Raw genomic sequence first — 27712 nt, forward strand, 5'->3', positions numbered from 1 at the left:
CTCCCATCTCTCTTCAAGGTACCTGCACATTGGTCATGCAAAGGCGGCCCTGTTGAATCAGTATTATCAAGAGGCGTTCAAAGGGAAGCTGATTATGAGATTTGATGACACCAATCCAGCCAAGGAAAAAGTCGATTTTGAGAAGGTAGATTGCATTAGAATGCTCTATATTATCTTCCAATTTCCCGCTTGAAATTGGAGGAATAAGTTCATTCACAGCAGATGTGAAACCAGATGTGTGACTCGGGTCAAATTGCCAATCAAACGGGGTCATGCAGAGCAGGAATCAAAACCAATTAAGGATGCACATTGCAATAATAATTATTGTATTACAAGCAGGCTGCTTATCAGGCATTCCCAATCCTAGTTGTGAATTTAGGTTGTTCATGGAATAAGGCATGTTTCCCATTGTCTCATGTATGTCCATTATTAAGGGTTCCACGTGGTCAGAGCTGTACTGAATAGAGAAGAATGGATGGCTGCAGTAAACAAATCTTAGGATTGAAATGTTGATGGGTCAAAATGGTCATGCAGCACCATTGAATGTCACTGTGGGTCACTTCCATGGTCTCCATACTTAAGGGGGATGGCCATTTTGTTGCTATGAGTGAAGTGGAATTGCCCCTGTCCATTTTGAAATTGAAAAAGGGGCTTAAATTGAGGCTAGAGCCTTTTCTAAATGCTGATGGAGTCTTCATTGCGCCAAGAGTTAGTTGTAGCCGACATTCACAGTTGAGGAATAGGAGATGGCTTAGCAATAGGAAGGTAACTTCCAATTCATCGTACAAAGTTTTTAATGTGTTGTTCCCAATTTGTTATATCAATATTATCATTACTAGTACTAATTGGCATTTTATTAGCCATTATAATCTTCTTTGAAGAGTAAATAACTTCACTTTATTAAAGAAGTACCTTGCTGTGTGTTTCAGCTTCCCTGAGCTATCACTAGCATTAACAAACTTTCCAATGTATTTTTCGTTCTACATACATGGGAAGGCCAAGAAGTATCCGGCCTGACCTAGAGATGGCGGTAGTTGTTTCACAAATATCACTGTATTAGAAAGTGTGCATTCTATTGAGTGTGTGTTTCAAGTTTGGAAACACTACATTGTTTAGTATTTGTTTGGTAGCCGTCAGTAGTGAACGTTTTCAATGAATTTGTGAAAATGGAGAAAATTGATCATTGTTATGCGTTACAATACTATTATTTGAAAGGCCTCAGCACAACCAATATAAAAGCTGAACTGGATTCTACTCTGGTCGAGTCTGCTCCTTCATTTACAAGTGTAAAATATTGATAGCAGAGTTTAAAAGTATTGGTCAACCAAATGTAGTGACGACTCCCTAAACGGTGAAGAAAATCCACAAAGTGATATTGGATGATCATTGACTGAAAGTGCACCTGCTAGCAGACATAGTAGGCATTTCAAAATATGCATTGCATCACATATTAAGTGAAAATTTGGGCATGAAAAAGCTGTGTGCGAGATGGGTGCCGCATTTGCTCACACTCGAGCAAAACCAGTGTCGTGAAGATGTTTCAATTGAGTGTTTAGCAAAGTTTCACGGCAACAAAGCAGAATTTTTTGCCGTTTGGTAACCATGGATGAAACATGGGTCCATTACTTCACTTTCGAGACAAAAGATCAATCAAAACAATGGATTGAAAAGGGAGAACCGGCTCCAAAGAAGGCCAAGACCATTTGAAACGAAGGCAAGGTATTGATATCAGTTTTTTGGGAATGTGAATGAATGTGGATAATTTTCATTGACAATTTTTGAAAATGAAAAACTATCAACGGCTAGTATTATGCGAGCTTATTGCAACGTTTGAGCGAAGAAATGAAGCAAAAGCGGCCGCATTTGGCCAAGAAGAAAGTGTTGTTTCATCAAGACAACGCACCAGCTCACAAATCCATTATTGCAATGGCCATAATCTATGAATTAAAGTTTGAATTGCTACCTCATGCATCCTATTCGCCAGATTTAGCCCCCTCGGAATATTTTCTGTTCGATTTATATTCGAGGGTGTTACAATAAGACCTTAGAAATTCCAAGAGATGGTGCTCGTAGTATCGAAAATAAATTTTTTCCATGAAATAACACTCCTAACTAGTCAGCTGTTTAAGTTTCAGCTGTATCTGTCATATAGTTTCATTGCTGTCATCGATTGAAGTTAACAACTTTAATTTGTCTATAAAAATGGATAGAAATGAGTTTCGAGCAGTGATTAAACACTTGTAATTGAAAGGGTTGGTGCCGAAAGAAATCAAAGCTGAGTTGGACGAAGTTCATGGCACACCTGCTCCTGTGTTTGCAACTGTTTACAATTGGGTGAATGAGTCTAAAAGTGGTCGCACATCCCCAAAAGATGAATGCAGATCCGGACGCCCAGTGGAAGTGTGTACCCCCGAAATGATTGACAAAATCCACGATATGATTTTAATTGATCGACGACTCAAATTGGGCAAAATAGTGGAAGCCATAGGCCTATCACAAGGCACAGTAGCTTCAATTTTGCACAAATAATTGGGTGTGAAAAAAATCTTGGTGAGATGGGCGCTGCGTTTACTCACAGCTGAGAATAAACTCAATGGTATGGTCGACTCTGAGGTTGTTTTGGTGCTTTTCCATTGCAATCCTGATGAGTTTCTGCATCGATATATAACTGTTGGTGATGCATAGATACACCACTACACTCCAGAGACAAAGCAAAAGTCAAAACAGTGGATTTGTGAAGGCGAATGGGCTCCGAAGAAAGCGAAGACGGTCAAAGTTGGCCGGTTAGGTTATGGCCACGGTCTTTTGGGATGCTCGCGGAATCATCTTCATTGATTACATGAAAAAAGGGAACAACGATAACAGGAGAGTATTATGTGTCATTATTGGAACAGCTGAGCAAAGAAATCAAGGAAAAGCGTCCTCATCTGAAAAAGAAAAAGATTCTCTTTCATCAAGACAATGCACGGGTGCACACCTGCGCAGTTGCAATGGCCAAAATTATGGAATTAATTTCCAATAATTACAAAATCCACCGTATTCACCAGATTTGGCCCCCAGTGACTATTTCCTGTCTCAAGACTTGAAGAAATGGCTTGGTGGACAAAGGTTTACCTCTAATGAGGAAGTAATCGATCAAACAAATGCTAATTTTGAGGAGCTTCCAAAATCCTACTTTATAGACGACTTAAAAAAATTGGAAAAACGCTTAGACCAATGTTTCGAGTTGAAAGGAGATTATGTTGAAAAATTAGAAAAAAACTTGCCCAAAAAAATGTTTTTTTCTACTTTTTTCTTCGGACTTATGGTACCACCCTCATACAAGTTTGCTTTTATCACCACCTTGGTGTTGCTGATGCCAACTGCCCAAGACCAAGGAATGAGTAAATCTCATTTTTTCAAGTAATTGTTCTTAATTTCGTGTTCTCATAAGTTCTCTTAATCGCGAGGCCCTCAATAGGTTTAGGCTCCTTCACAGAGTTGGTGTCCCTGAAAAAGGAATTTCAAATCACAGCTTGATTAAATTTTATGTATTTCCTTGCAGGTTATACTTGAAGACTTGGAACTCCTTCAGATCAAGCCGGACATGTTTACCCACACTTCATCATACTTTGATCTCATGCTTGATTACTGTGAGAAGCTTTTGAAAGAAGGCAAAGCTTATGTGGATGACACAAATGCAGAAACGATGAAAATGGAAAGAGAGCAGAAGGTGGAGTCAAAAAACAGAAATAATTGTGAGTTAGCCGTCAATATATTCCTGCACTTAGTCACTTATGGATGAAGTTTTGACTCTAAAAGACACCCTCCGGAGTGCCCAAGGTGGTTTAAAGTCCAAATTTTTAGTTACACACTGCCTTGGGAAAATGAACGTCATTTGTGTTTTGGCATTGTTGTTAAGGACCATGCTGTTACTGTTATACCAGTCATACATTGACTCTATCCCTAGTTAACCGGAATCCAGAAAGTTATTCAATGAATTGAAGGAATTCATGATGCTCACATCCTCAGAATGCATTGTGCATTTACTGCAGTTAACCATGAAATTTAAGGTTAGATCGTATTGGGCCAAGCACAGACTCCTGAGGTACTCCTTTGGTCACCAGGAGTGGAAATGAGAGAAAAATATTCTCATCTTTGTGGAAAACAACTTTCTGTTGTCAGTTAGATAAGCATGTCCTTAGCCAACTCAGAGCAACTCCTCTTATGCTGAGCAACTGACATTTGTTGGTTATATTTTGTAATCTACCATATCAAAGGCTTTGCTTAAGGCAAAGTAGATTCCCAAATGTTTGCTGTGACTAGATATCCTGAATTTTGCCCATTTTTAAGTTCTTCTAATTCTACAAGAAAATGTTTAATTGTTGCATCATTGCGTATTACAGCTGTGGAAGAGAACTTGCGCATGTGGAGAGAGATGAAGAGTGGAACTTCAGCCGGGCAAAGTTGTTGTGTGCGCGCCAAAATTGACATGCAGTCTGTGAATGGATGCATGAGGGATCCAACAATCTACCGCTGTAAGGCAGAAATCCACCCGAGGACCGGAGACAAGTACAAGTAGGTCTATAGTGAAACATCGTTTTGCAGCTTTTTAATTAGCCCTCCACACTTCGACTATTCCCTCCCCGGACTACAACCTTGACGTGGTGGAAGGGCTTGTGCGTTCCGATGACCCCTAGAGCTGTGCTGGCGGGAGTAATAATAATTTCTCCTGGTCGGGTCACCCATGCCAGATAGGTTGGAGGTCAGGAGCCAGACGAAAGGTAGTCCACGCAGCGTCTGTTCCTCAGTGAGGCGGCTGCAATGGCATCTGACCCCAGTGGGGCGGCCAGTAAGTGATGGTGTCACGTTAAAAACACTATTGAGGAAGGCAACGGGAAACCAACTTAATTCTCATTCCCAAGAAAAATATGATGGACTATAGAGATATTTTGAGTCCTGGCAACTATGGGGCTCGGCCCAATCAGCCGTGTGTCGTGCCCGGCATCGGGGGAGGCAAGGCTTCCGCGGTCGTCATCCCATGAAATCCTTGCAAGGGAAAACCGGCAGCAGCAGGACAGAAGACGCAGGAGAAGAAGACCACATTAGTTAGAATAGGAACGTGGAATGTTAGGACAATGATGAGGACAGGGAAATTAGAGAATGTTAAGCGAGAGATGGAAAGGGGAAAAATAGATATTTTAGGTCTATGCGAGGTGAGATGGAAAGATAGCGGGAATTATTGAAGTGATAAGTATAGAATAATATACAGTGGCGGGGACGAGAGCCAACGAGGGATTGCCATAATATTAAATGAAGAGGTAGGAAGAAGCGTAGTCAACATAGAGCAAGTAACGGATAGATTATTGCTAGTGGAGATAAAAGCAGAACCGATGAACTTGGTTATTATTCAGGTATACATGCCACCGAGCAACCATACGTAGGAAAAGGTCGATAGGATATAGGAACAGTTAGAGGGAATAATCAAGTGTGATGCTGCAGGAAGACATTTGATAGTGATGGGGCATTGGAATGCGATGGTAGGTCAAAGAAGAAATGGTGATGAGGTGGGGGACTACGGTTTAGGCACGAGGAATGACCGCGGGTAGAAAGCAGTTGAGTTCTGAAAGAGACAGGGGTTAGGCATCACCAACACTTGGTTTAGACACCACAAAAGACGCAGGTATACATGGAAAATGCCAGGTGACTCGGAAAGGTATCAGCTAGATTATATCCTGGTTAGACACAGGTTTAGGAACAGTGTGATAAATTCGCACAGCTTCGCGGGAGCGGATGCGGACTCTGACCACAATTTAGTTGCTATGAAATGTAGTGTACGTTTCAAAAAGATAAGGCAGGGGTGGCGAGTTAGAAAATGGAATGTAGAAGCATTAAATGGTTTGGAAAGGAAGGAATACAAACAGGCGGTAGAGAAAATCATGGAGGATGATAAAGAGCTAAGTACTATCGAAGAAAAATGGGAAAGTATCAAGAAAGGGTTGTCTAAAGCCGCAAAAGACACTATTGTAACCGTAAATGCTAAAAGGGCTAGGAAACCATGGATCACGGATGAGATAATTACAAAGATGGATGAGCGGAGAAAATGGAAGAATATAAATACACAATTAGGCAAAATGAAGTACAAAGAATTGAACAATAAATTGGGGCGGGCAACAAATAAAGCAAAAGAAGCATGGTGGAAGACGCAGTGCGAGGATATGGAAAGTTCGCAGAGGAAGGGTGAAATCAGTGCACTGTACAGCAAAGTTAAATCCTTATCGGGAAGTAAGAAAGGGAGATCTATGCTATAAGGCGGGTAAGATAATAGTTGACGCAGGAAAGATCCAAGAGAGATGGAAGGAATATATTGAAGAACTGTATAGTAAAGAGCTTAGACCAACAAAGTTAGACATAGAAAAGGAACATGACGTAGAGGAAGATAGCTTAGGTCCAGGCATACTAGACGATGAGATAGAAAGGGCATTAAGGGAGATGAAACTAAATAAGGCCGTGGGGGTGGATAACTTTCCTGCGGAACTGCCGACCCCGGTGGTGGCGGGGTAACGTCCTCGTCTGCCATTCCAAGGGTCGCAGGTTCGATTCCCGCCTGGGTGAGTTTCCCTCCATCTAGGGCTTGGGTGTTTATAAATGTGACCATTGTTATTGCTATTAATAGTTTGATGTAAAGGCCAAAATGTGCTGTTTTCGGACTTATACTGAATAAATAAATAAATAAATATTTAGGAAAATGTGGGGGAAGAGGCTATATGGGCTGATTCATAGTATCTATGAGGAAGGAATCTAGCCGGAAGACTTTTTGAGATCAGTTTTAGTTCCTATTCCAGAAAAGGTAAAGGCTATATCATGTGAGGACTAAAGGATGATAAGTTTGATATCCCACGCAGCTAAAGTTGTTCTCAGGATCATAAACAAAAGGACAGAGAGTAGGGCAAATGATTACTTAGGGGATGATCAGTTTGGGTTTAGGAAGGGGAGAGGTATGCGTGATGCCATTGCAGTAATGAGATTATTAATCGACAGGAATATGGAACAAAACCAGGAGGTATTTGCCTGTTTCGTAGAACTCGAAAAAGCACTTAATAAAGTGAATTGGGAAAACTAATGAGTATATTGCAGAAAATGGGAATAGATTGGAGGGAAAGGAGGTTAATCCGCAACCTGTACAAGTCTCAGACTGCTCAGGTGCAAGTGGGGAACGGGGAGTCCGGTTGGGGAGTGTTAGGAAGAGGTGTAAGGCAGGGATGCCCATTATCACCGTTGCTGTTCAACCTGTATGCAGAGGAAATGATCAAAGAGGCATGGGAAGAACTGGAGGTAGGAATGAAGGTGGGCGGGGAATTCATAAAATCAGATTTGCTGATGACCAAGCTTTAGTTTGTCAATCAGCCAAGGGGCTGCAAGCATTGCCGAGTGAATTGGAAATTCAGTGCATCCGGTATGGGATGAGAATCAATATTAATAAAACAAAGGTTATGCGATTTCCTAGAAATAAAAAGGCTAAGCTTAACATTGAAGTTGGAGGGCAAAAACTAGAGCAGGTAGAACAGTTTACGTATCTCGGTAGTGTTTTGGACCAACACGGTCAAAGTAGTATGGACGTAAGGAGAAGAATTGCGCTAGGCAAAGAGGCTTTCACAAGGAGGAGGGAGTTGATAAGAGGGACATTGAGTAAGGATATTAAGTAAAGACTCGTAAAAACTTTGATATGGAGCGTAGCTATGTACGGCGCAGAAACGTGGTCATTGAAGCAGGAGGATAGATGTAGACTGGAGGCTTTTGAAATGTGGGTGTGGAGAAGAATGGAGAAGGTGAAATGGACAGATAAGAAAACAAATGAGGAAGTACTTGGTATGGTGGTCGAAGAGACGGGTTTTTTGGGAGAAATTCTATGGGGGCAGGAGAATTGGATGAAGTTGGTATTGACCGGCATTGGGATGTTGAAGACTGTGATGGAGGGGAAAATGTTGGGCAAATGAGGAAAGAGAAGAAACAGGATAGGGATGTTGGACGGGATGAAGGGAGGAAGAAAGTACTCAGAGCTGAAGAGGGACCTGATGTAGAGTAGGATGTTGTGTTTTGCTAGGGGCCACAAATTATTTAATTAGTAATTACGTCCATCCAAAAGCCTACCTATGGATATAACCGGTAGATTACTTAACAAGAACTTAGACTATGACACAGGTGCCATAGTGAATGCGTTGAACTTGTGGCCAGAATAGTGTATTACTGTTCTGACGGCTTTATGGCTTTTCCCATAACCCAGAAAAGCTATAAAACTTATATTTTAGGATGTATATTTACCATATGTGTCCAATTGCAATGTCGTGGGCCTTCAAGGGACTAGTGGGGCTCCCATATCAAATGAAAGGCCCTTCTACTGAAGACATCCTTGCATAATATTTATGGTGAAAATTTGGTGAGGGAAATGAGGAATATGATTAATGAATGTGTAAAAACACCCTTTTATGCAATATACAGTAAAATCCTCTTCTTTACACTTTTACGGGCCCCCCCGAACAATATTGTAAAATTCAGGAAAATGCAAATACCATATTTTCGCATCGATAACGCGCGCGATATCTGTTCAAAAATGTTCAGATGATCGAAAAAATGGCAATGCGCGTTATGTAATGAAAATTTACAAAATCCAAATATTTGCATGCCTAGGTACACATTAGTTTAAGGAAGAGTCGCCAAAAATAAATTGGTCAGGAAGCATGTCTTTCTAATTGCATTATATTTTATACAGATATGCTACTGTTACAGTTATTTCATCTCATAACCACTGATCTGGGTATGAGGTGGAAATTATCCCTTGGGCGGGTATGCCGTGGATATACGTCACACCGATTTTATGTTCATTTGCGATGGGTATGCCGTGATATTCCATCACGCAACTGCTGCCACTCGTAGATTTATCCAATGAGTTCACTTTCTGCCCGGTAGATGGAACTTCGGACATTTTTTTGTGTACCTACGAATCTTTTCGCAAAGCTATGTCGCGGCTGTCTTGCGGGTTGCATTCTCATTGCCCCTTGTCGTATTTTTTTAAATCTTTATTTTCTCCGATTTTCATGCAAAAGTATTTTTCATTTTCCATCTGCTCTACGTATTTTATTGAAGGCTTTGCTATTTGAAAGAATTTTCTCCACACTCAGTATTTTTCAGTTCATACTTTTTTATCTTTACTGGATCTAAATCTGTTGCACAAACCACTTAAGGCTTTGCTACATGTATTATTTTCTTGCGTTTGTGTTTTAGTTAAGACAGTGTTCATGGAATGAAGAACACAAAGTATCTTTCCACTGCTCTTTATTTACCTACAACTAGTTTCAACGCTTAGGTGTCATCATTAAGTACCTGATGATGACGCCTAAGCGTTGAAACTAGTCTCTTACCGAAAGTAGAGATCAGTGTAAATATACATTGGGTCCTTCATTTAATGAGCATGAACTTCCACAAAGTTGAGCCTGGAACAATTGAAGACCATGTTATTTAGAAATCTTTTACTTTCATACAAATGCTGCCTCTTTCCTAGGCTTGGAAAATTTTGTTACCTCGATGGCCCGAGCCGCACGAAATTTCATTTTATTTCACCCTCTTCTCTACCTAGCGTAGTGCGTTTTCTCCTGAAGTAATAATTGATTCTCTAACCTGGTAATCTTTCGCAGATGGTGGTTTGCACGGTTACGCACTATGAGTGGGGTAACTGATTTGGATATCTTTGGCTGGCTAGGTTGTCCTTAATTGTGGCACAAGACTACAATTAGAATATTGGTGGGGTTGATAGAAGCGATGGACTCATGAACATGTACAAATTTGCGAGAAATCAACCGAAGAAATACTCTCATAATATATTTCGGCACTTGATGGACATGGCTGTGCAATGCTTCAATGCCATTTATATAAAGAATAAGGGGAAACTGGGAAAGAATTTCTAATCCTGCTTCCTGAATTATTGATAGCGAAGTATGGAAAAGATACCCAAGTAGTCCAAGGAAGGCCATCTAAATCTCCAAAGCCTTACCAATTAGACATTTTCCTGATGCTTTCCCTCCGACGACCAAAAAGTGTCCCTGAAAACGATGTGGTAAGAAGCAGGGAATAGGAGGGAAACAAAATATCGGTGTCCCGCTCCATGTTTCAGAGTATACCATTCTCCAAATGATTTCTAAAAATTGATATTCATTGAATTTAAAAATAATTCGTTTTTTTTGTGCGTAAAACTAATAGAAGTACAGCAAATTCAAAATAATGGTCATGATTTTCCTTACAATTTTTTTAGAATTTCACTTCTCTTCATGTTTGCTTCAAACAATTTCATTTTGTCTGGTAGTTTTTATTTTTTTATTTGATGGGAAAATAAAGAGTGAAGTGTTTTTGAGTATAGCAATGAGATATTGTAATTATTTAAAATATGTTGACTTGCACTGACAACGTGCGTGGTGAAAACCCTGGAAGTGTGCAGAGCTCATCTAATCCATGCCATGAAAGCCTCTGAAAGAATATTTTTAAACGTATGCAACCAACCATCATCAGATGCTGTGAAGTCTTTGATTCCCAATCTTGTGGCCATTTGCAATACTTAATCTCTTACAATGATGCCATCTACAGGAATTGACAATCTAGCACTTAAGTACTTCTCACTCCTTCAGTAACTCTTCATTCTTGGAATTCTTGGCATATTTTCTCATGTTAGACGAATGTCCACGCTGGTTTGCATGTTTCAGAATTTAATCATGATTTTTTCTATGGAATTCAATGTAGAGGCCGGCAGACTTAAGCATTTTGCCAGATCAGTATGGGTTCCATCATGATAGTCAGCTTGTTTCAAATATTTTTATTTTTTCTTCAATTGATCATGTTCTTTCTTTGATCTTGTCTTTCCATTAGCAGGCAGGATAAAATTAACGTTCCCAGGTAATTGAGGAAAACTTAGCGCATGAGAGTCTGAGATACCTCACAGTTCATCGAGTGCAAATAGTTTCACATCTTCAAAATTGTTTGTAGAGACTATAATTATATTTGATTCAATATAGTTTTGAATTGAGAAAGTAAGTTGCAATGATTTATATTATTCAGGAGTCTTGTTTAACTGAGGCAGTGCATATGATCCCAGTTGTCAGTCTCCGTGTTCTTGCGTTTTTCACGCTTCAGCTTGTTTGGGTCAGATGTTAATTTCATTCCGTCATGATTCCAACATGTGTGCCATATGAGGTGTTATTGCAATGCATAAATGACACAGTGTGGGTCACAGTAGTCCAGTGGGTAAAGCGTTGGACTACTGACCGAAGGGTCCTGGGTTCGATTCCCGGGCAAGGCGCTCTGGGCACCTGCAGCTCCACCCAAGCTGAAGTGATTTTTTGGGTACCAGGTCTTCCTGGGAAACCATAACCGGCACAAGGAAAGGAACTGGCCCCCCTTACTACCCTGATGTGTGAATTTCACATGCTGTATAGGGCTTAGTGTACTGGGTGAACTCTACCATCACCTACTAAACCGACCTTCGGGTTGATTACTGTGTTTATGGTTTTTTAAATGCCATAGCTACCTCCTGCTCATACAATGTTTCTACAAAATCCCAGGATAACCTGTTTAATTTGTTAAAATATTCTGCTATGTGATCTGCAATTTTCAAATTGTCAATGAAGTGTACGTATGAGTTAAATGCCCTAGAGCATTTTTAATACTGATGAAGCACATTTTTGTTGCTGCCTCGCAAGAAAGACTTAAGAATGTAAAAATGAGCATTGCTGTGGTGGGAAATAACCTTAAGACCACATTCCTGTAATGATTGCTGGTGATGAGGGCTCTGAAAAGTTATTCATCCTTGATGCTTTAAAATTGTAGAAAAATTGCCGGTGCAGTGTACACCAAGTAAAATGGTGTGGTTAGTAATTTTACACAAAAGAAGGGTGGAAGCATTTTTTCAGACTGGGTATATGTAGGTGTTGGACAAGTGTTTTTCACAGCCAAAGTGGAAAAGCGTGCTTTAATCGTTGACAACAGCCTTACATGTCCCAAAGCGGAAAGGTAAACTCACTTAAACTGATTTTTTTCCACCAAATACAAAAATTGTTTCTCAATTTCTCATGTAATCAAGGTATCACTCAAAACCGTGCACTTAGGAAGGCACTACTGGAAGTTAATATACTCCGGCAATATTCATCCAGTATTGAAACAATGAACTCTAGTTGCTCATTTGGAATTCTTGTTAAAATGTTTGCACCAATTTTTGGGAAGTTGGGACTATGAGGACGAATTGGTTGAAATGGTTGATAATTTGGAACAATTGTGGTGCATGAAATAATTAACAATGCCTTTCAGGACTATCTTTTCTGTTAATAAGTGAAATAAGAGATGGTGGAATGACCCTTTTATCAATCCCAATACATAAATGTGTGAAATAAATGTTACTGTTAAAATTACGTTGTGACTTTGGCGAGCTAATTGAGTCGTGAAAATATTGTGCTTACTTATTATGGATGTATTTTAGTTGCCAATAGAAGATATAATATGGGTTCTTACCATGGTTTTATCTAACTCAAAGGGGCACAAACATTCAGGATGGAAATAATACGATAGCATGAAGTTTGGTAAGCACAAAACTCTTGTATAGACACCATGCATTTCATGTTAAGTGTTTTTCAGAGTTACAAATTGCCCTCCTCTCGTTCCTCTGTATCGATAACACTGTGTATTACTTCAGCCGCTTGCAAAATTAAACTTGCTCTCTAGTCCTCGCACACAATTGCCTTGCTTTTTCAATTGGAATAGGAACTAACCCTGATCTGACGGAATCTTCATCTGCCTATTGTTTGTTCATTTTATACCACTTCTTTCTTCCAGGGTGTACCCGACATATGATTTTGCTTGCCCCATTGTTGACAGCATTGAAGGTGTCACTCATGCCTTGAGAACAATGGAATACCACGACCGGGATGAACAGTTCTACTGGTTCATCGATGCTCTAGGTCTTCGGAAGCCCTATATTTGGGAATACAGCAGACTCAACATGACCAACACTGTTCTGTCCAAAAGGAAGCTTACTTGGTTTGTCGATGAAGGATTAGTTGATGGCTGGTGAGATTCTCCCTCCAAATGGACTGAATAAAAGTTAAAATGTTTTGCAAATAGTTGTTTGGCCTCCTTTTCTGTTCTTGAGTAATTAGTGTTTGTTGTTTCAGGGATGATCCACGGTTTCCAACCGTTCGTGGGATATTGCGTCGGGGCATGACGGTGGAAGGCCTCAAGCAGTTCATCATTGCCCAGGGATCTTCGCGCTCCGTCGTTGTCATGGAGTGGGACAAAATTTGGTCTTTCAACAAGAAGGTACACTTAAGTCTAGCATGTACTGCTGCTCATCTATTACTTTCATTTGGAAATTGGTTTTCATTTAGTGGTGGGATTAATTTTTAAAAATTTGTTCATCTCTTAACAATCTGGTTTGTACAATTCATTAGTTTCTACCAATGATTTTTTTCTCTTTTAAATACTAAACAAAATATTATACGATGAGATATTAAGTGCCCTGGTCTTGCTAGTGCCCTAGTCAGTCTTGCCCTGTGGACAAGGATAAGAATCCAGTGTCATATCATTTCAACAATTTCAAAGTGTAAAAATTATATGCGTTCACTGGGATCCTGGTTTGAATCCCAGTCGAGGCAAGTGATTTTTACAATGTTTGTAAAAATTATTTGCCTTGTAAAAAATGTTTTGCTTGGCTGATCAGTCGTTGGAAGTCAAGATTTTCTCTCGCCAGTGCATTAGTCTGGTTGAACTCGATTTTGTGTCTGGTCCATAGTACGCATGTTCAGTGATGGGGCTAAACCTTCTCTTTTCTGACCCAACCCCCTACTGTGCCCTCTCTCTACCCCTCCCCCCTCCCAACATTCCCGCTAATTGCTGACCTTGGAAAAATGCTGGGCACTTCTACTTCCACTCCTTCCCTCATCTTACCAACTCCGCTAACCTTCCTCCGTCACTTCCTTTACCTCCCCCCCAGCCTCCTCTATAACCTTCTAGCGTATATAGTCTGCATATGTGAATGGAAATGTTTGTACTCAAAGTTGGCACCTATGCGTTAAAACTGGCCGTGCCTGAAGTGAAAAGTATGTGGGAAAATACCTTATATGTATTCTTTGTTCCTCAAGGTGAATTTCTACCAAGTCAAGCCTGATATCATGGAGTATATGTGTAGCAATATTGTTTGATCCCATTCAATACCTTTCTCAAATGATAGAGTACCATTTACAATAATGTGTACTAAAAAATAACTGATATATTAAAATAGGGCAACTGGATTTTAAAATCTGAAGAATGGGTGCTACACTCCGGCTTATGTATGTTTGAGTGACAAACAGAGCGTGTGTATGCCAGCGAGCCAAGTGTGGGGTAGTGAAGCAGGCTGAGTTTGTCTTGTGAGAGCATCCTTGAGAAATCCACAAAGTTTTGAGGGTCAAATGAAATGGAACCATCTACCAGTGGAGAAGTCAATTATAGTGCTGGTGGAAATATCTGAATTGGAAAGTAAGGCAATTAGTGGTGACAGTCCTATTGATGAAGTAGGAATATTTAACTTATTATAAAGGTTAGTGAAAGAGCTATGTAATTCCCACCCAGAGGGCCTGGGTTCAAATCCCAGCCGTGTTGAATATTTTGCAGAGGTATCTCGATCCCTACTTGAGGCTCCTTTGTGGAGGGCACTTTGGGTGAGTACGCCATCTGTCGGATCGGACGTTAAGCTGTGGACCCCTTGGTGCCTTTTGTAAAGAGTAGGCTAATGCCGACGCTGGGTTTCTCTCCACCCTTCATCCTTTCCTGTCCTTCCCCTATGGCGCAAATGACCTCAGCTGTCGGTTGCCTCCCCTAAATACCACTATTAGCTATGTAATTGTAAAAAGTAAAGTGCATATATACGGGTTACAAAAACGTATGATCACGAACATACTCCAGGTATGTGTATGTATGATCAATCCATGGAAAGTGTGGAATTCATTCACATGCCACAGTCTTCTTAGATTTTAATTGAGCCAAGGAATTGTGTGCAATTGCCTGCAGTTCCTTGACTCCATGAAAATCTAAGAAGACTTAGGCTAGAGTCCCAAGTCCACATGAAGATATGTTTTCAGGGTCAAGGTCAGGGTGTGGTCAGCAATTCTATATTTAAATCAGGGGGAAGCGTGAGGAAATGATAAATGTGATAATGCTTATCCCAACAAACTGCAAGAGATGCCACTATGGTAACTTTTAATGGAGTCATCCCTAAATGTGCATTATAATGAAACAATTTCAGAGTGTAAAATTCAGTTTCCTTGACCGGGATTTGAACTGGGATCTCTCAATGCCTGGCTGAGTGCTTTAGCCAGTTAAGCTATCGAGGCGTCCTTTCTTAAACTCTGAAATTTTGGAGGCATTGAAGGAACAAGACAAAATGTGGGAGTGTAAGTGGACGCCTCGGTTGCTTGACTGGCTAAAACACTAGGCTGGACATCGAGGGATCTGGGTTCGAATCCCGGTCAAGACGAATAAATTTTACACTCGGAAATTGCTGCATTGCAATGTTTTATCAAGTTGAATTCTTTTTAAAGTTTATTTTATTCTGTGGGAAAATCTATCAAACTGTTTATCAATGCATGAAAGGGTGCTGTCTTATGTTGATGGGTTGGCATGAATCTGATGGAATGATTCCATCCATGGAGGTGGATTTGCGATTAATATCAATGAAATGCTTTCCTTTTGTGAGCTGAATCATTAAGTAGTGATAGTTAATGAAAGTATTTCCTATTTCCATGGTGAATTCAATTCTGTTTTTGAATGAATCAATGAGTGTAAAGAATAAATCCCATTAGCTTGGTGAAGTTTTCTCAGGTCTTTTACTGGGTCAGGGGTTCCATTGTTGGCCGACGTTTCGATGCCCGACTCGTGCATTGTCCTTATCTACCCTGAGGAAGATGCTCGAGTCAGGCATCTAAACGTCGGCCAACATGGAACCCCTGACCTGGTGGAAGGCCCAAGAAAACTTCAAATAAATCCCATTGTTTGTGTCTGCCCCTCCTGCAGCAAAAGACGTAATCAACCTATCACCACCGAGGGTTTTGGTGTTTTAACATCATGGCCTGAACTAAAAGAGTGGTCCACAAACATATCAGCTGATTGCTGCTTAGGGTTTGCTCTCAGGGATTGCCCTCAGGGCCCCCCAATCCCCTTATCACCTCCCCTTGAGAATGAAACAGAAGTTAGTATCATTGTATTGATGCTGTATGATTTTTTACCGCAATAAGTTTGCGACAATTTAAGATTGTAAAAATCATTTGCCTTGATTTTTACCCTCTGAAATTATTGCATTGTAACATGCATATAGTGGATGACTCAGTATGAGAAAGTTAGTGTGTGCAGTTTCTTGGGATTTGCAATAGGTTTTCTGTTTAATAGTTTCGGAAGGCAGTGCTTATAAAAGGATAGTAGATTAACTAAAACTTGTAAAATTTTCAGAATATTATTATAAATAATATGTTTACAGATATTTTTCATAAAATCTGCATATCTTAGTAAAATAGCATGATAATTTTCACACAAAATTAAGGAACTACACATGGCACTCAATGGGTTAAATATACTACCAACCAAAATTGTTAAAATCTATTGATTCAAAGCTATGCAGATCAAGTTTCACAAGATTGAGCCAGATTCCATTTAACGACATTCTTTTATTTCGAAATATCCTAATAATATCTGAAACATCTTCTGGATTAATGATTTGAGATGAATCAAAGATGGATAATTTTTCCATTACTTGACCAGATGTCAGATAACTGTGCTCTACTGCAAACAGTGACCTTCACAGGATACTAATGGGTAACTTTTCCAGTGCGTTAATAGCAATAGACCTTTTATTCCTCTGCTAGAGTTAGTCCAGGAGCAAACATGTGCAAAGTAAGCATGGAGTTAGGCGTAGTGTATCGATTTTGAGTCCCTTGTGAAGGAGTCCCCAGTTTGTGTGATTGTGATTCTTTTCAGTCTCAGTTGCTCAGTTAGTGATTATTTCAAATTTTGCTTGTATGTCTTCATCTCTGTTTTTATCTTGTTGTGGATGATTTCAGGTTATTGATCCAGTGGCACCAAGGTACACAGCTCTCGAGGGGGGCGCCAAAACTGTCCCAGTGCATGTGGTTGGGACCGAAGAGAGTAAGCTGGAAGTTCCCCTGCATCCAAAGGACTCCAAGGTGGGAACAAAAACCATTTGGATTGGACCAGAACTTTTGATTGATGAGGTGGATGCCAATTGCTTGGTCGAAGGTCAGAATGCCACATTCATCAACTGGGGTAATCTGCGAGTCAAGAAAATCAACAGGTGAGAATTTTTACTGGAAGTATTTTTATAAATGCTGGAATTAAAAATTTTATTGTCTTTTCAGTATTATTCCACTGACTTGACCAATACATTCTTCTGCTTATTTCAGGAATAATGGAAAAATTCAGTCAGTGGATGTGGAACCCAACTTGAATGACAAAGATTACAAAAAAACCTTGAAACTGACTTGGATTGCTGCAACCAAGAGTGCCCCATTGATCCCTTGTGTTTGTGTCTATTTTGAGCACATAATCAGCAAACCAGTGCTTGGGAAGGATGAAGACTTCAAAAACTTCATTGGCAAAGACACCAGAGTAAGCTCATTATTTTTTGATAATTTACTAAAAGATAAATGAATGAGTGTGTATATGTATATATATGAATGTGAGTGTTTGTGTAGAAAAGAAACTCACTCGTTTTTAAATTTTTATGGTACAATTCACCTTTCTCAAGGAAGAGAAGGAAGGAACATAGTAGAAGGTTATAACAGAAGGGGCTGGAGATGTTAAAGGAAGGGGAAGTGGGGAAAGATTTGCAAGGGGAAGAGTTAGAAGAGGAATATTAGAAGTGGTCCTACTGAGAAAACACTACCGAGATACGTAAACTGTTCTACTGGCTATATTTTTTACCCTACCATTTTAAAGTTTAGCCTAGCTTTCTCCTTTCTGGTGTATCGCATAGCTTTTGTTTTATTAATATTGATTTTCATACCCTATCTATCGCACCTAGTTTCCATTCACTCAACAATGCAACCAACCCATTGGCTGACTGACAAACTAATGCTTGGTCATCAGCAAAACTAACTGATTTTACGCATTCCACGCCCACTTTCATTCCTACCTCCAGGTCTTCCCATGCCTCTCTAATCATTTCCTCTGCATACAGGTTGAACAGCAATGGTGATAATGGGCAACCCTGCCTTACACCTCTTCCTAACATTGCCCATCCGGACTCCCCGTTCCCCACTCGGACCTGAGCAGTCTGAGACATGTACAGGTTGCGGATTAGTCCTTTCCCTCCAATCTATTCCTATTTTCTGCAGAATACTCATTAGTTTTTCCCAATTCACTCTATCAAAAGCTTTTTCGAAATCGAAGAAACAGGCAAATACCTCCTGGTTGTATTCTATATTCCTCTCTATTAGTGATCTCATTACTGCAGTGACATCACGCGTACCTCTCTCCTTCCTAAACCCAAACTGATTAGTCCCCTACCTAAGTAATCATTTACCCTACTCTCTATCCTTTTGTTGATGATCCTGAGAACACTTTTAGCTTCGTGGGATATCAAACTTATTGTCATGTAGTCCTCACATGATGTAGCCTTTACCTTTTTTGGAATAGGAACTAAAACTGATCTCACAAAGTCTTCCGGCCAGATTCCTTCCTCATAGATACTACGAATCAGCCCATATAGCCTCTTCCTCCCACATTTTCCTAAACATTTCAGTAGTTCCGCGGGAATGTTATCCACCCCCACGGCCTTATTTATTTTCATCTCCCTTAATGCCCTTTCTATCTCATCGTCTAGTATGCCTGGACTTAAGCTATCTTCCTCTACGTCATATTCCTTTTCAATGTCTAACTTTGTTCGTCGAAGTTCTTTACTTGAGGTGCTTTGTGGAGGGCACTTTGAGTGAGTACGCCGTCCGTCGGATGGGACGTTAAACTGTGGACCCCTTGGCGCCTTTCGTAAAGAGTAGGCTAATGCCGACGCCGGGTTTCTCTCCACCCTTCATCCTTTCCTGTCCATCCTCTATGGCGCAAATGACCTTAGCTGTTGGTCGCCTCCCCTCAAAACTACTACTACTCGAAGTTCTTTAATATACAGTTCTTCAATATATTCCTTCCATCTCTCTTGGATCTTTCCTGCGTCAACTATTACCTTACCCGCCTTATCTCTAACTGTTAGCATAGATCTCCCTTTCTTACTTCCCGATAACTATTTACCTTGCTGTACAGCGCACCGATTTCACCCTTCCTCTGCAGGCTTTCCATATCCTCGCACTGTGTCTTCCTCCATGCTTCTTTTGCTTTAATTGTTTCCCGCCTCAATTTATTGTTTAATTCTTTGTACTTCATTTTGCTTAACTCCATATTTACATTCTTCCATTTTCTCCGCTCATTCTTTTTTGTAATCATCTCATCCATGATCCTAGCCCTTTTAGCTTTAACGGTTCGAATGGTGTCTTTTGCGGCTTTCGATAACCCTTTCTTGACACTTTCCCATTTGTCTTCGATAGTACTTCGCTCTCGACCATCCTCCATGATTTCCTCTACCGCCTGTTTGTATTCCTTCCTTTTCAAACCATTTAATGCTTCTACATTCCATTTTCTAACCCGCTGCCCCTGCCTTATCTTTTTGAAACGGACGCTACATTTCATAACAACTAAATTGTGGTCAGAGTCCGCATCCACTCCCGGGAAGCTGTGGGAATTTATCACACTGTTCATAAACCTGTGTCTAATTAAAATATAATCTAGCTGATACCTTTCTAAGTCACCTGGAATTTTCCATGTATACCTGCGTCTTTTGTGGTGTCCAAACCAAGTGTTGGTGATGGCTAACCCCAGAACTCAACTGCTTTCTCCCCACGGTGATTCCTCGTGCCTAAACCGTAGTCCCAGGCCTCATCACCATCTCTTCCTTTGCCTACCGTCGCATTCCAATCCCCCATCACTATCAAATGTTTCCCTACAGGAACACACGCGATAATGTCCTCTAAGTGATCTTATATCCTATCGACCTCTTCTTCCTTATGGTTGCTGGGTGGCATGTATACCTGAATAATAACCAAGTTCGTCGGTTCTGCTTTTATCTCCACTAGCAATAATATATCCGTTACTTGCTCTATGTTGACTACGCTTCTTCCTACCTCTTCATTTAATACTATGGCAACACCTCTTTGGCTCTCGTCCCCGCCGCTGTATATTATTCTATACTTATCACTCCATTAATCCCCGCTATCTTTCCATCTCACCTCACATAGACCTAGAATATCCATTTTTCCCCTTTCCATCTCTCGCTTAACATTCTCCAATTTCCCTGTCCTCATCATTGTCCTAACATTCCACGTTCCTATTCTAACTAATTTGGTCTTCTTCTCCTGCGTCTTCTGTCCTGCTGTTTCCGGTTTTCCCTTGCAAGGGTTCCGTGGGATGACGACCGCGGAAGCCTTGCCTCCCCCGCTGCCGGGCACGACACACGGCCGATTGGGCCGAGCCCCGTGGTTGCCAGGACTCAAAATCTCTGTATTGTCCATTGTTTATATCTTGGGATTGATAATTGAGGTGGTTTCCCATTGCCTTCCTCAATAGTGTTTGTAACGTGACACCATCACTTACTGGCCACCCCACTGGGGTCAAACGCCATTGCAGCCGCCTCACTGAGGAACAGGCGCTGCGTGGACTACCTTTCGTCTGCTAATTTAAAGAGGGTGGGTTTATGTGGTGGAGGAAGGTAAGGGAGATTAAGCATGTCTTCGGATTCTTTTGTTCAGGAGGGATTCAGGATAACCATTAGAGAACGGTATCAGAGCAATGAGGGAAAAGGCGTATTAAACCATGGTGAGACCAGTTTTAGAGTTCGCATCTCTTGTAAGGGACCCGCACGAAGGAGGACATATTTACTACAAAACTGGAGAAGGTAGGAGGAAAGGCTGCCAGATATGCACTGGGGAAGCATAAGAGGATGGAGAGTGTGTCTGACGTGTTAAAAACGCTTGGCGGGGAACCTTTCTAAAGTAGAAGAAAAATAAGCAAACCTTGTGGAATGTTCCGCGTTCTGAAGCGGGAAAGAAAGCTTGGGCAGAACTAAAGAAAGAGGCGGGAATCCGAATTTTATAGGGAGGAATGATCACAATTTCAAAGTAAAATGCTGAGCACAAGGAACAAATTTTAAAAACTTTTCATTTCTTAACTAAACATTTGGTAATTGGAATACCTTACCTGCAAAACTATTCGAGCCCTTTCATAACAGGGTAAATACTAAGAAAAGATGTAGCAGTTTGTATGATGATTTGATTGATCTATTATCTGAGCCACAATAGAGGTTTCGGGGGTTGTTTTAACTGAAATTCTTTCTCTGTGAGACCAAGAAAGAGGTTTGAATAGGGAGGGCTGAACCTGCTGTCCATGGCACAACCCTTGATCTGCAAGTAGAATTGATTGTTTAAGGAGAAGGAATAATGGGCGAGGATGAATTTGGAGAGACTAAGGAGAAAATCAGTCCTGGGTATGTGTGGCTTATGGCTTTGGGAGATAGTTAGATAGAGGTCTTTATTTGGGCGAAATTGAGACCAAATGGTCCCTTCTTCCATTTAACCCATGTGGGAGAGGTAGTATTGGACAGCGGAGATACCTTCTGAGTTATCAAAGCGGCAGATGTCTCCGGATAAATTTCAATTGAAATTTCCTGCCATATTTTAGTTCCATTGGAGGTTGCGATTGGCGTTCTTGCAAGTTATAGGCATCTAGTAAACAGTCATAACCTCAAAATGGCCGAGATGTTACGTACAAGTGCGGAGTGCAACCGAAGAGCCACTATTATTGAAAGTATTTGCGCTGTGCGCTCGCCCAGTGAAATAGTTCTTGATAATAGATTCTTCAGGTTAACCCCAGATTAACTGTAAAAGATATTGTGGCTAAGTATAATGTTTCGGAGAAGTCCAGGGAAGGTTTAGCTGACCTGATGAGGAAACCTGATTTGAGGAAACGAATGTCACGAACTGCAGCAGTCATCAAGAAGGCTCGGGTGCTGATTTCAGAGGATCTGGGATGATCGCTGAGAAAATTGGTATCAGAATTGAATCTTAGCGAGCAAACAATGCGTTGGATGGCAGAGAAGGGCGTACGATACAAGTTGTACACTATGAAAGTGCGACAGATGCTGTCTGAGGCTGCCAGAACAAAGCAGATTGCTCGCTTCAACCTGCTTTTGTGTTCTCCCAAAAATGAAGCTGCGGGCCAAATCAGATTCTTTGCTGATGAAGAAATTATAACCGTTAATGCAAAGCTCAACCAGAGAAATGATCGCTGGCTCGCCCACGACCCCGAAGATGTTCCGATTGATGCTTGGACAAAATTTCCGGCTAGTGTCCATGTCTTAGATGTTGTTTTCAGTGAGGGTGATATAATGCAGCATCATACTTTCAAAAAGGGACAAAATATCACAAAAGAAGTCTATCTACGAGTTTTGAAGAATGTCGTGAAACCGTGGATGATAACTGTGGCCTCCAGCAGACAATACGACATTGACATGCTCTGGTCTGAGTTGTGGCCCCCGAATAGCCTGGACTTGAATCCCCATGACTATTATGTTTGCAGCGTAGTCGAAAGAGTTACCAATAAGATGAGGCATCCTAATATCAGATTTTTATGCACCGCTATCGTAGCAACATTGTTTGAAAGAGTTGGTGCGATCAATTCACAACAAGATTGGTGGCGGTCTTTGCAGCTGAAGGGCTCACATTGAGTAATGTTTCTCTTGACAGATAGCACACTTGTATGTAAAAGGATTTTCATTTGTATTTTTTAAATACATTTGCTGTTAAACAAAAGTTTTCTTTGTCCAAATTTAAGCGCCGTACCCTGTATATTTATATTATGTTCACAGAGTTTCATTCTCTCTATATATATTTTTTCGTGTGTCATACATATATTTTCATGCCTTTGTCACTTAAACATTTAATTATAGCTTGTTGGCTTTACCATCAACGAAGAAGCCAAGTATACGAGGTCTGTAAGTTAACTAATGAGACTGGCTACATAGCATTCAATCTGGCAACACTGGAGGCGCTGGGCTTGGAGGAGCGGCAGGGGAACATGTGATCCACCTTCAGTACACGTTTGAACTCGCTCGAGTCATTTGGTTGTCCGTGGTGATCTTTTTTGCGAAACAGTTTTTTCTATTGTGTTCTAAAAATGATTGACCTCAATTTCAAGCAATGGTGTGGCATCAGGTTTTGCTTCAGACTTGGGCACAGTGCAATGTAAACTCTTGCTAAACTTCAGCAGGCCCACGGAGAAAGTGCTTTGTCAAGAGCCCAGGTTTTTCAGCAGTGGAAGGCATTTTCAGAAGGGATAGAGTCGATTTCAGATAAATCACGAAGCAGAAGGCCTTCATCTTCAAGAACTGATGACAATGTTGACAGAATCCGGGATCTTTTGCATTCCGATTGTCGGTTGACAGTCAGAATGAATGGGGAAGAGTTGAATTTGACTCACACCACTGTTCATCAGATTTTGACCAATGAATTCGGATGAGAAAAATCTGTGCAAAACTGGTTCCAAGAAACCTTTCGCGAGACCAAAAGGACATCAGGAGGGAAAAGTGCCTTGAGCATATTTGGATTTGATTGAAAATGAGCCCCATATTCTGGAACGTGTCATTACTGGTGACGAGTCTTGGGTGTTTGAGTAGGACCCTGAAACCGTGGCACCAGAGCATGGAGTGGCACACTTCAACCTCTCCAAGACCCAAAAGAGCAATGATGAGGAAATCGAAGATCAAGTGCGTGCTGATTTGTTTATTCGATATCCACGGAATCGTCCACAAAGAGTTTCTGCCTCAAGGCCAAATGATCAATCAACACTTTTACCGGGAGTTTCTTGAAAACCTTCGAGAAAGGGTCATTCGTGTGAGACCAAGCATCTTGAGCAACTGGGCGTTGCGTCACGATAATGCTCCTTGCCACACAGCAATTTCAATAAACGAGATTTTGGTGAGTGATGAAAACATTCCTGTGGCTCCTTAAGACTCCTTACTCACCTGACTTGAGTCCTTGTGACTTTTTTCTCTTCTCGAAGTTGAAAAATCGCCTCAAGGGAACTCATTTTGGGACAGTCGAAGAAAACATTCAAATGGGGATGTAACCAACCAGCTGAAGCCTATTCCAGTATCGGAGTTCCAGCACTGACTGCTATGAGGAGTAGAAGAACCGTCTCCAGCGCTGTGTGGCTTCAGAAGGAAGTTATTTTGAGGGTGACAATATAAAATTGTAATTCTATTTGAATGAAAAAATTAAAAAAAAAGCAGTCTCATTACTTAATTAACAGACCTCGTATGTGTCCAATAGTGGGCTCCATGCATAGTGTAATGCTCCCAAGTTTACGCTAATGTTTTCTTTGCATCTTCATAGTGAGTCTGTATTATATACAGATGGCCATTTTCAACAGATGACAGCTGAAAGCATTGTTAGCCTACGACAAACTTAACGTCCAGTTAACAAGTGTGATTTTTGAAAGGTTTTGTAAAAGCTAATATGCATTGAATTTCTGCCTATGTTATAACAGTCCCGATTGTTCTCCTTTTGAAATGTAATTTTAGGTTGAAGTACAAATGCTAGGAGAACCAGAACTTGTGAATGTGAAGAAATCTGAGATCATTCAGCTCCAGAGAAGGGGCTTCTTCATCTGCGACCACTCGTACGAACCACCAAGGTGAGTGTTGCCCCTGCTGCTTAATTCAGTGTTTTGGCCACCATGCCAAATATGAGTATGCGTGGTTGATTTCGTGTTCGTTTCAGTCGATACAGTGGCTGTGAAGTGCCGATTGTGCTCTTTGCTATCCCTGATGGACACACTAAGGAGATGCCATCTGCTGGCCCACCCAAGAAACAAAAGACTGTGACAGACAAGGTTAGTACTTTATTTTTTGGAAATCCACAAAAGGACATCTGTAGCATACTGCATTTATTAGTTCTGGCCCAAATCCTTACTTTTTTACTGTATGATTACATGTTTATCTGTCCATAGAAGATTAAATAATTGTAAATTTGCTAATTGCATGCCTATTTCTAAGTAATTTTGCCCATCCCTCAAGGAACTTAAGGGAGAGAACTGTTGAATCGTAGATTCTAAGGGATTTTCTACTAAAACCTCATTTGGCATATGTCCACAATTTGATTTGAGAAATACGGTATTTTGCAGCCTACAAGACATTGAGAGTGTGCTTGAAATATTTGATGTGGCTCCCTAATACTTAAGCTCATCAATCGTGGTCACGTCTTTTGCAGGGGTGGCTGGTTATTATTCTTGGTATTCTATGAGTTAAGTTCTGTTTTGGATAAGCATGGCCTACACAATGGTTTGTTATACCTTGCCTCTCCTAACAAATAACATAACCTGACATCCAAAACTACAAGAAGCTCCCCCTCAATTCTGCTTACTGCCCTTCTCCCTTCATTCAGTCCAGCATGCCTATCCTAGTCCTATGCCTTCCATACTATCCTAACATTCTCCCCTCTATTACACTCTTCAACATCCCACTGCTGATCACTATGCCCTTCATCCATTTGTCCTGCCTCCATAGGATTTCTCCCAACAATCCCCTCTCCTTGCCCACCATTTGTTTTCCTTTCTGTCCACTTGACCTTCTCCACATCCACATATCAAAAGCCTCCAATCTATGCCTATGGTCTTTCTTCATTTACCATGTTTCCATGCTGTACGTAACCACGCTCCCTATCAAAGTTTCTACACAAGCCTTTTCTTGGCATCCTTACTCAACGTCCCTGTCATCAACTCCTTTCTCCTTGTGAAAGCTTCTTTGCCTGGTGCAATTCTTCTCCTTAAGTTCCTACTATTTTGATCATTTCAATTCAAACACTTTGGAGATATGTAAACTGTTCCACCTGCTCTATATTTTGTCTGCCTATTTTAACATTAAGCTTAGCCTTTCTCTTTCTAGAAAGCTGCCGAACCTTTGTTTTACCTATATTTATTCTCGTTCCATATCTATCGCACTGAATTTTACACCACCTCATAACCCTGCCCATCCGTACTCTCCGTTTCTCACTCGCACCTGAGCAGTCTGTGACTTGAGCAGGTTGTGGATCAGCCTCCTATCTCTCCAATCTCCTACTATTTTCTGCAACACATTCATTGATTTACACAATTCAATAAATTAAATACTTTTTTGAAATCTATGAAACATACAAATATGTCCTGATTATATTCTATATTCTTCTCTATTAGTGATCTAATTATTACAATGGCATCATGCGCCTCTCTCTCCTTACTCAATCAAAACTGATCATTTCCCAGGTAGTCATTTTCCCCACTCTCCACCCTCTGGTCGATGATCTTGAGAAGCAATTTAGTTGCATTCAAAATCAATTCTTATTGTTTTGTTGTCCTCAAATATATGGCTATTTTACTCTTTTTTTTGGAACAGGAGTTAACACTGATCTGAAAAAATCTGCTGGCCATATTCCTCTCTCGTAACTGGTACAAATCAGTCCATAAAGACTCTTCCACTCACATCTTCCAAAAATTAGGAAGCCGTTCTGTTTGAGTGTTATCTGTCGCTTGGGCCTACTTCGATTCCAATCCCCTTTATGCCCTTTCTGTTTTGGCATTGAATAAGACTGGATGTAAGCTACCCTATCTATGCCATATTCTCTTTCTATGTCTACAATTTCTGGCCTAATGTCTTTATCATATAGAGGTCCTCTTTATATGCCTTCCATCTCTCTTGAATATTCCCTGGTTCAATTATTAATTCACACGTATGTTATTTGCTGGTTTTCATGGATTTGGCCTTCTTACTTTGGCAGCGAAATTACCTGTTTGTGCTACCATTTCACTCTTCCTTTGTAAGATTTCTGTATCCTTCCACTACATCTTCCACCATGCATGTGCTTTTATTCTGATTGTTTGCAGCCTCAGGCCATTATTTAACTTATTTTACTTCCTTCTGCCTCACTCTGTGTTCACACTCTTTCATTCCTTTCTCTTGTCGTTTCCTCTAATAATCTTGTCAGTAATCCTGGGAAAGTAAGGAATGGTTTCCTTGTAGTGTTCAATTGGTTTCACTTGCAGCTTTTGATATCCTTTTTATTATATATTTCTGTTTTTCTTTCATTTGTGTCCACATCTGCTTCCAGGAAATTGAGCAAATGGATCACGCTGTTCATTAGTCTGTTCCTAATGATAATTTAATCTAGCTAGCCAGTCTTCTTGAATCTCAGGGCATTTTCCATGAATGCCTCTGCTTGTTGTGGTGTTTAACCCAAGTGTGTGTCATTCTAAATCCCTGTCTCCTGCAGAACTCAACTATTTTCCCAGCAAGGTCTTTCATTGGCCCTAAACTGTAGTCCCCTACCTGAATGCCATCTCTTCTTTTGCCTGCCATCGAGCTCCAATGCCCCATTATTATGAAAAATTTTCTTCTAGGAGCACCCACATTAATGTTCTCTAATTGATTGTATACTCTTTTGAGTTTTCCCTTCTTATTATAACTAGTTGACATGTTGAAACAATCACTGTACAAATTCCTTGATTCAGCTTTTACTTACAGTGGAACCTCATAAAAAGAGCATAATTCGTTCCGTGATCTTTCTTGGGAAGCAAAACACTC

At 40.6% G+C, this 27712-nt stretch overlaps 1 protein-coding gene across 1 annotated transcript in view; it reads left to right on the forward strand.

The window, feature by feature from the left end:
* Positions 1–27712, forward strand: part of GluProRS (Glutamyl-prolyl-tRNA synthetase) — a 102547-nt gene that overhangs the window by 11811 nt on the left and 63024 nt on the right. Inside the window, exons 5-13 of the mRNA XM_071593447.1 lie at positions 19–145; positions 3545–3737; positions 4386–4557; positions 12850–13083; positions 13188–13332; positions 17103–17353; positions 17463–17667; positions 24680–24792; positions 24879–24990. Coding sequence (XP_071449548.1) covers positions 19–145; positions 3545–3737; positions 4386–4557; positions 12850–13083; positions 13188–13332; positions 17103–17353; positions 17463–17667; positions 24680–24792; positions 24879–24990 — 1552 coding nt within the window. The remainder of the gene's footprint in view (positions 1–18; positions 146–3544; positions 3738–4385; positions 4558–12849; positions 13084–13187; positions 13333–17102; positions 17354–17462; positions 17668–24679; positions 24793–24878; positions 24991–27712) is intronic.

The sequence above is a fragment of the Hetaerina americana genome, unplaced genomic scaffold, assembly GCF_022747635.1.
Source record: "Hetaerina americana unplaced genomic scaffold, ioHetAmer1.1.p SCAF_6, whole genome shotgun sequence".
Lineage (NCBI taxonomy): Eukaryota > Metazoa > Arthropoda > Insecta > Odonata > Calopterygidae > Hetaerina > Hetaerina americana.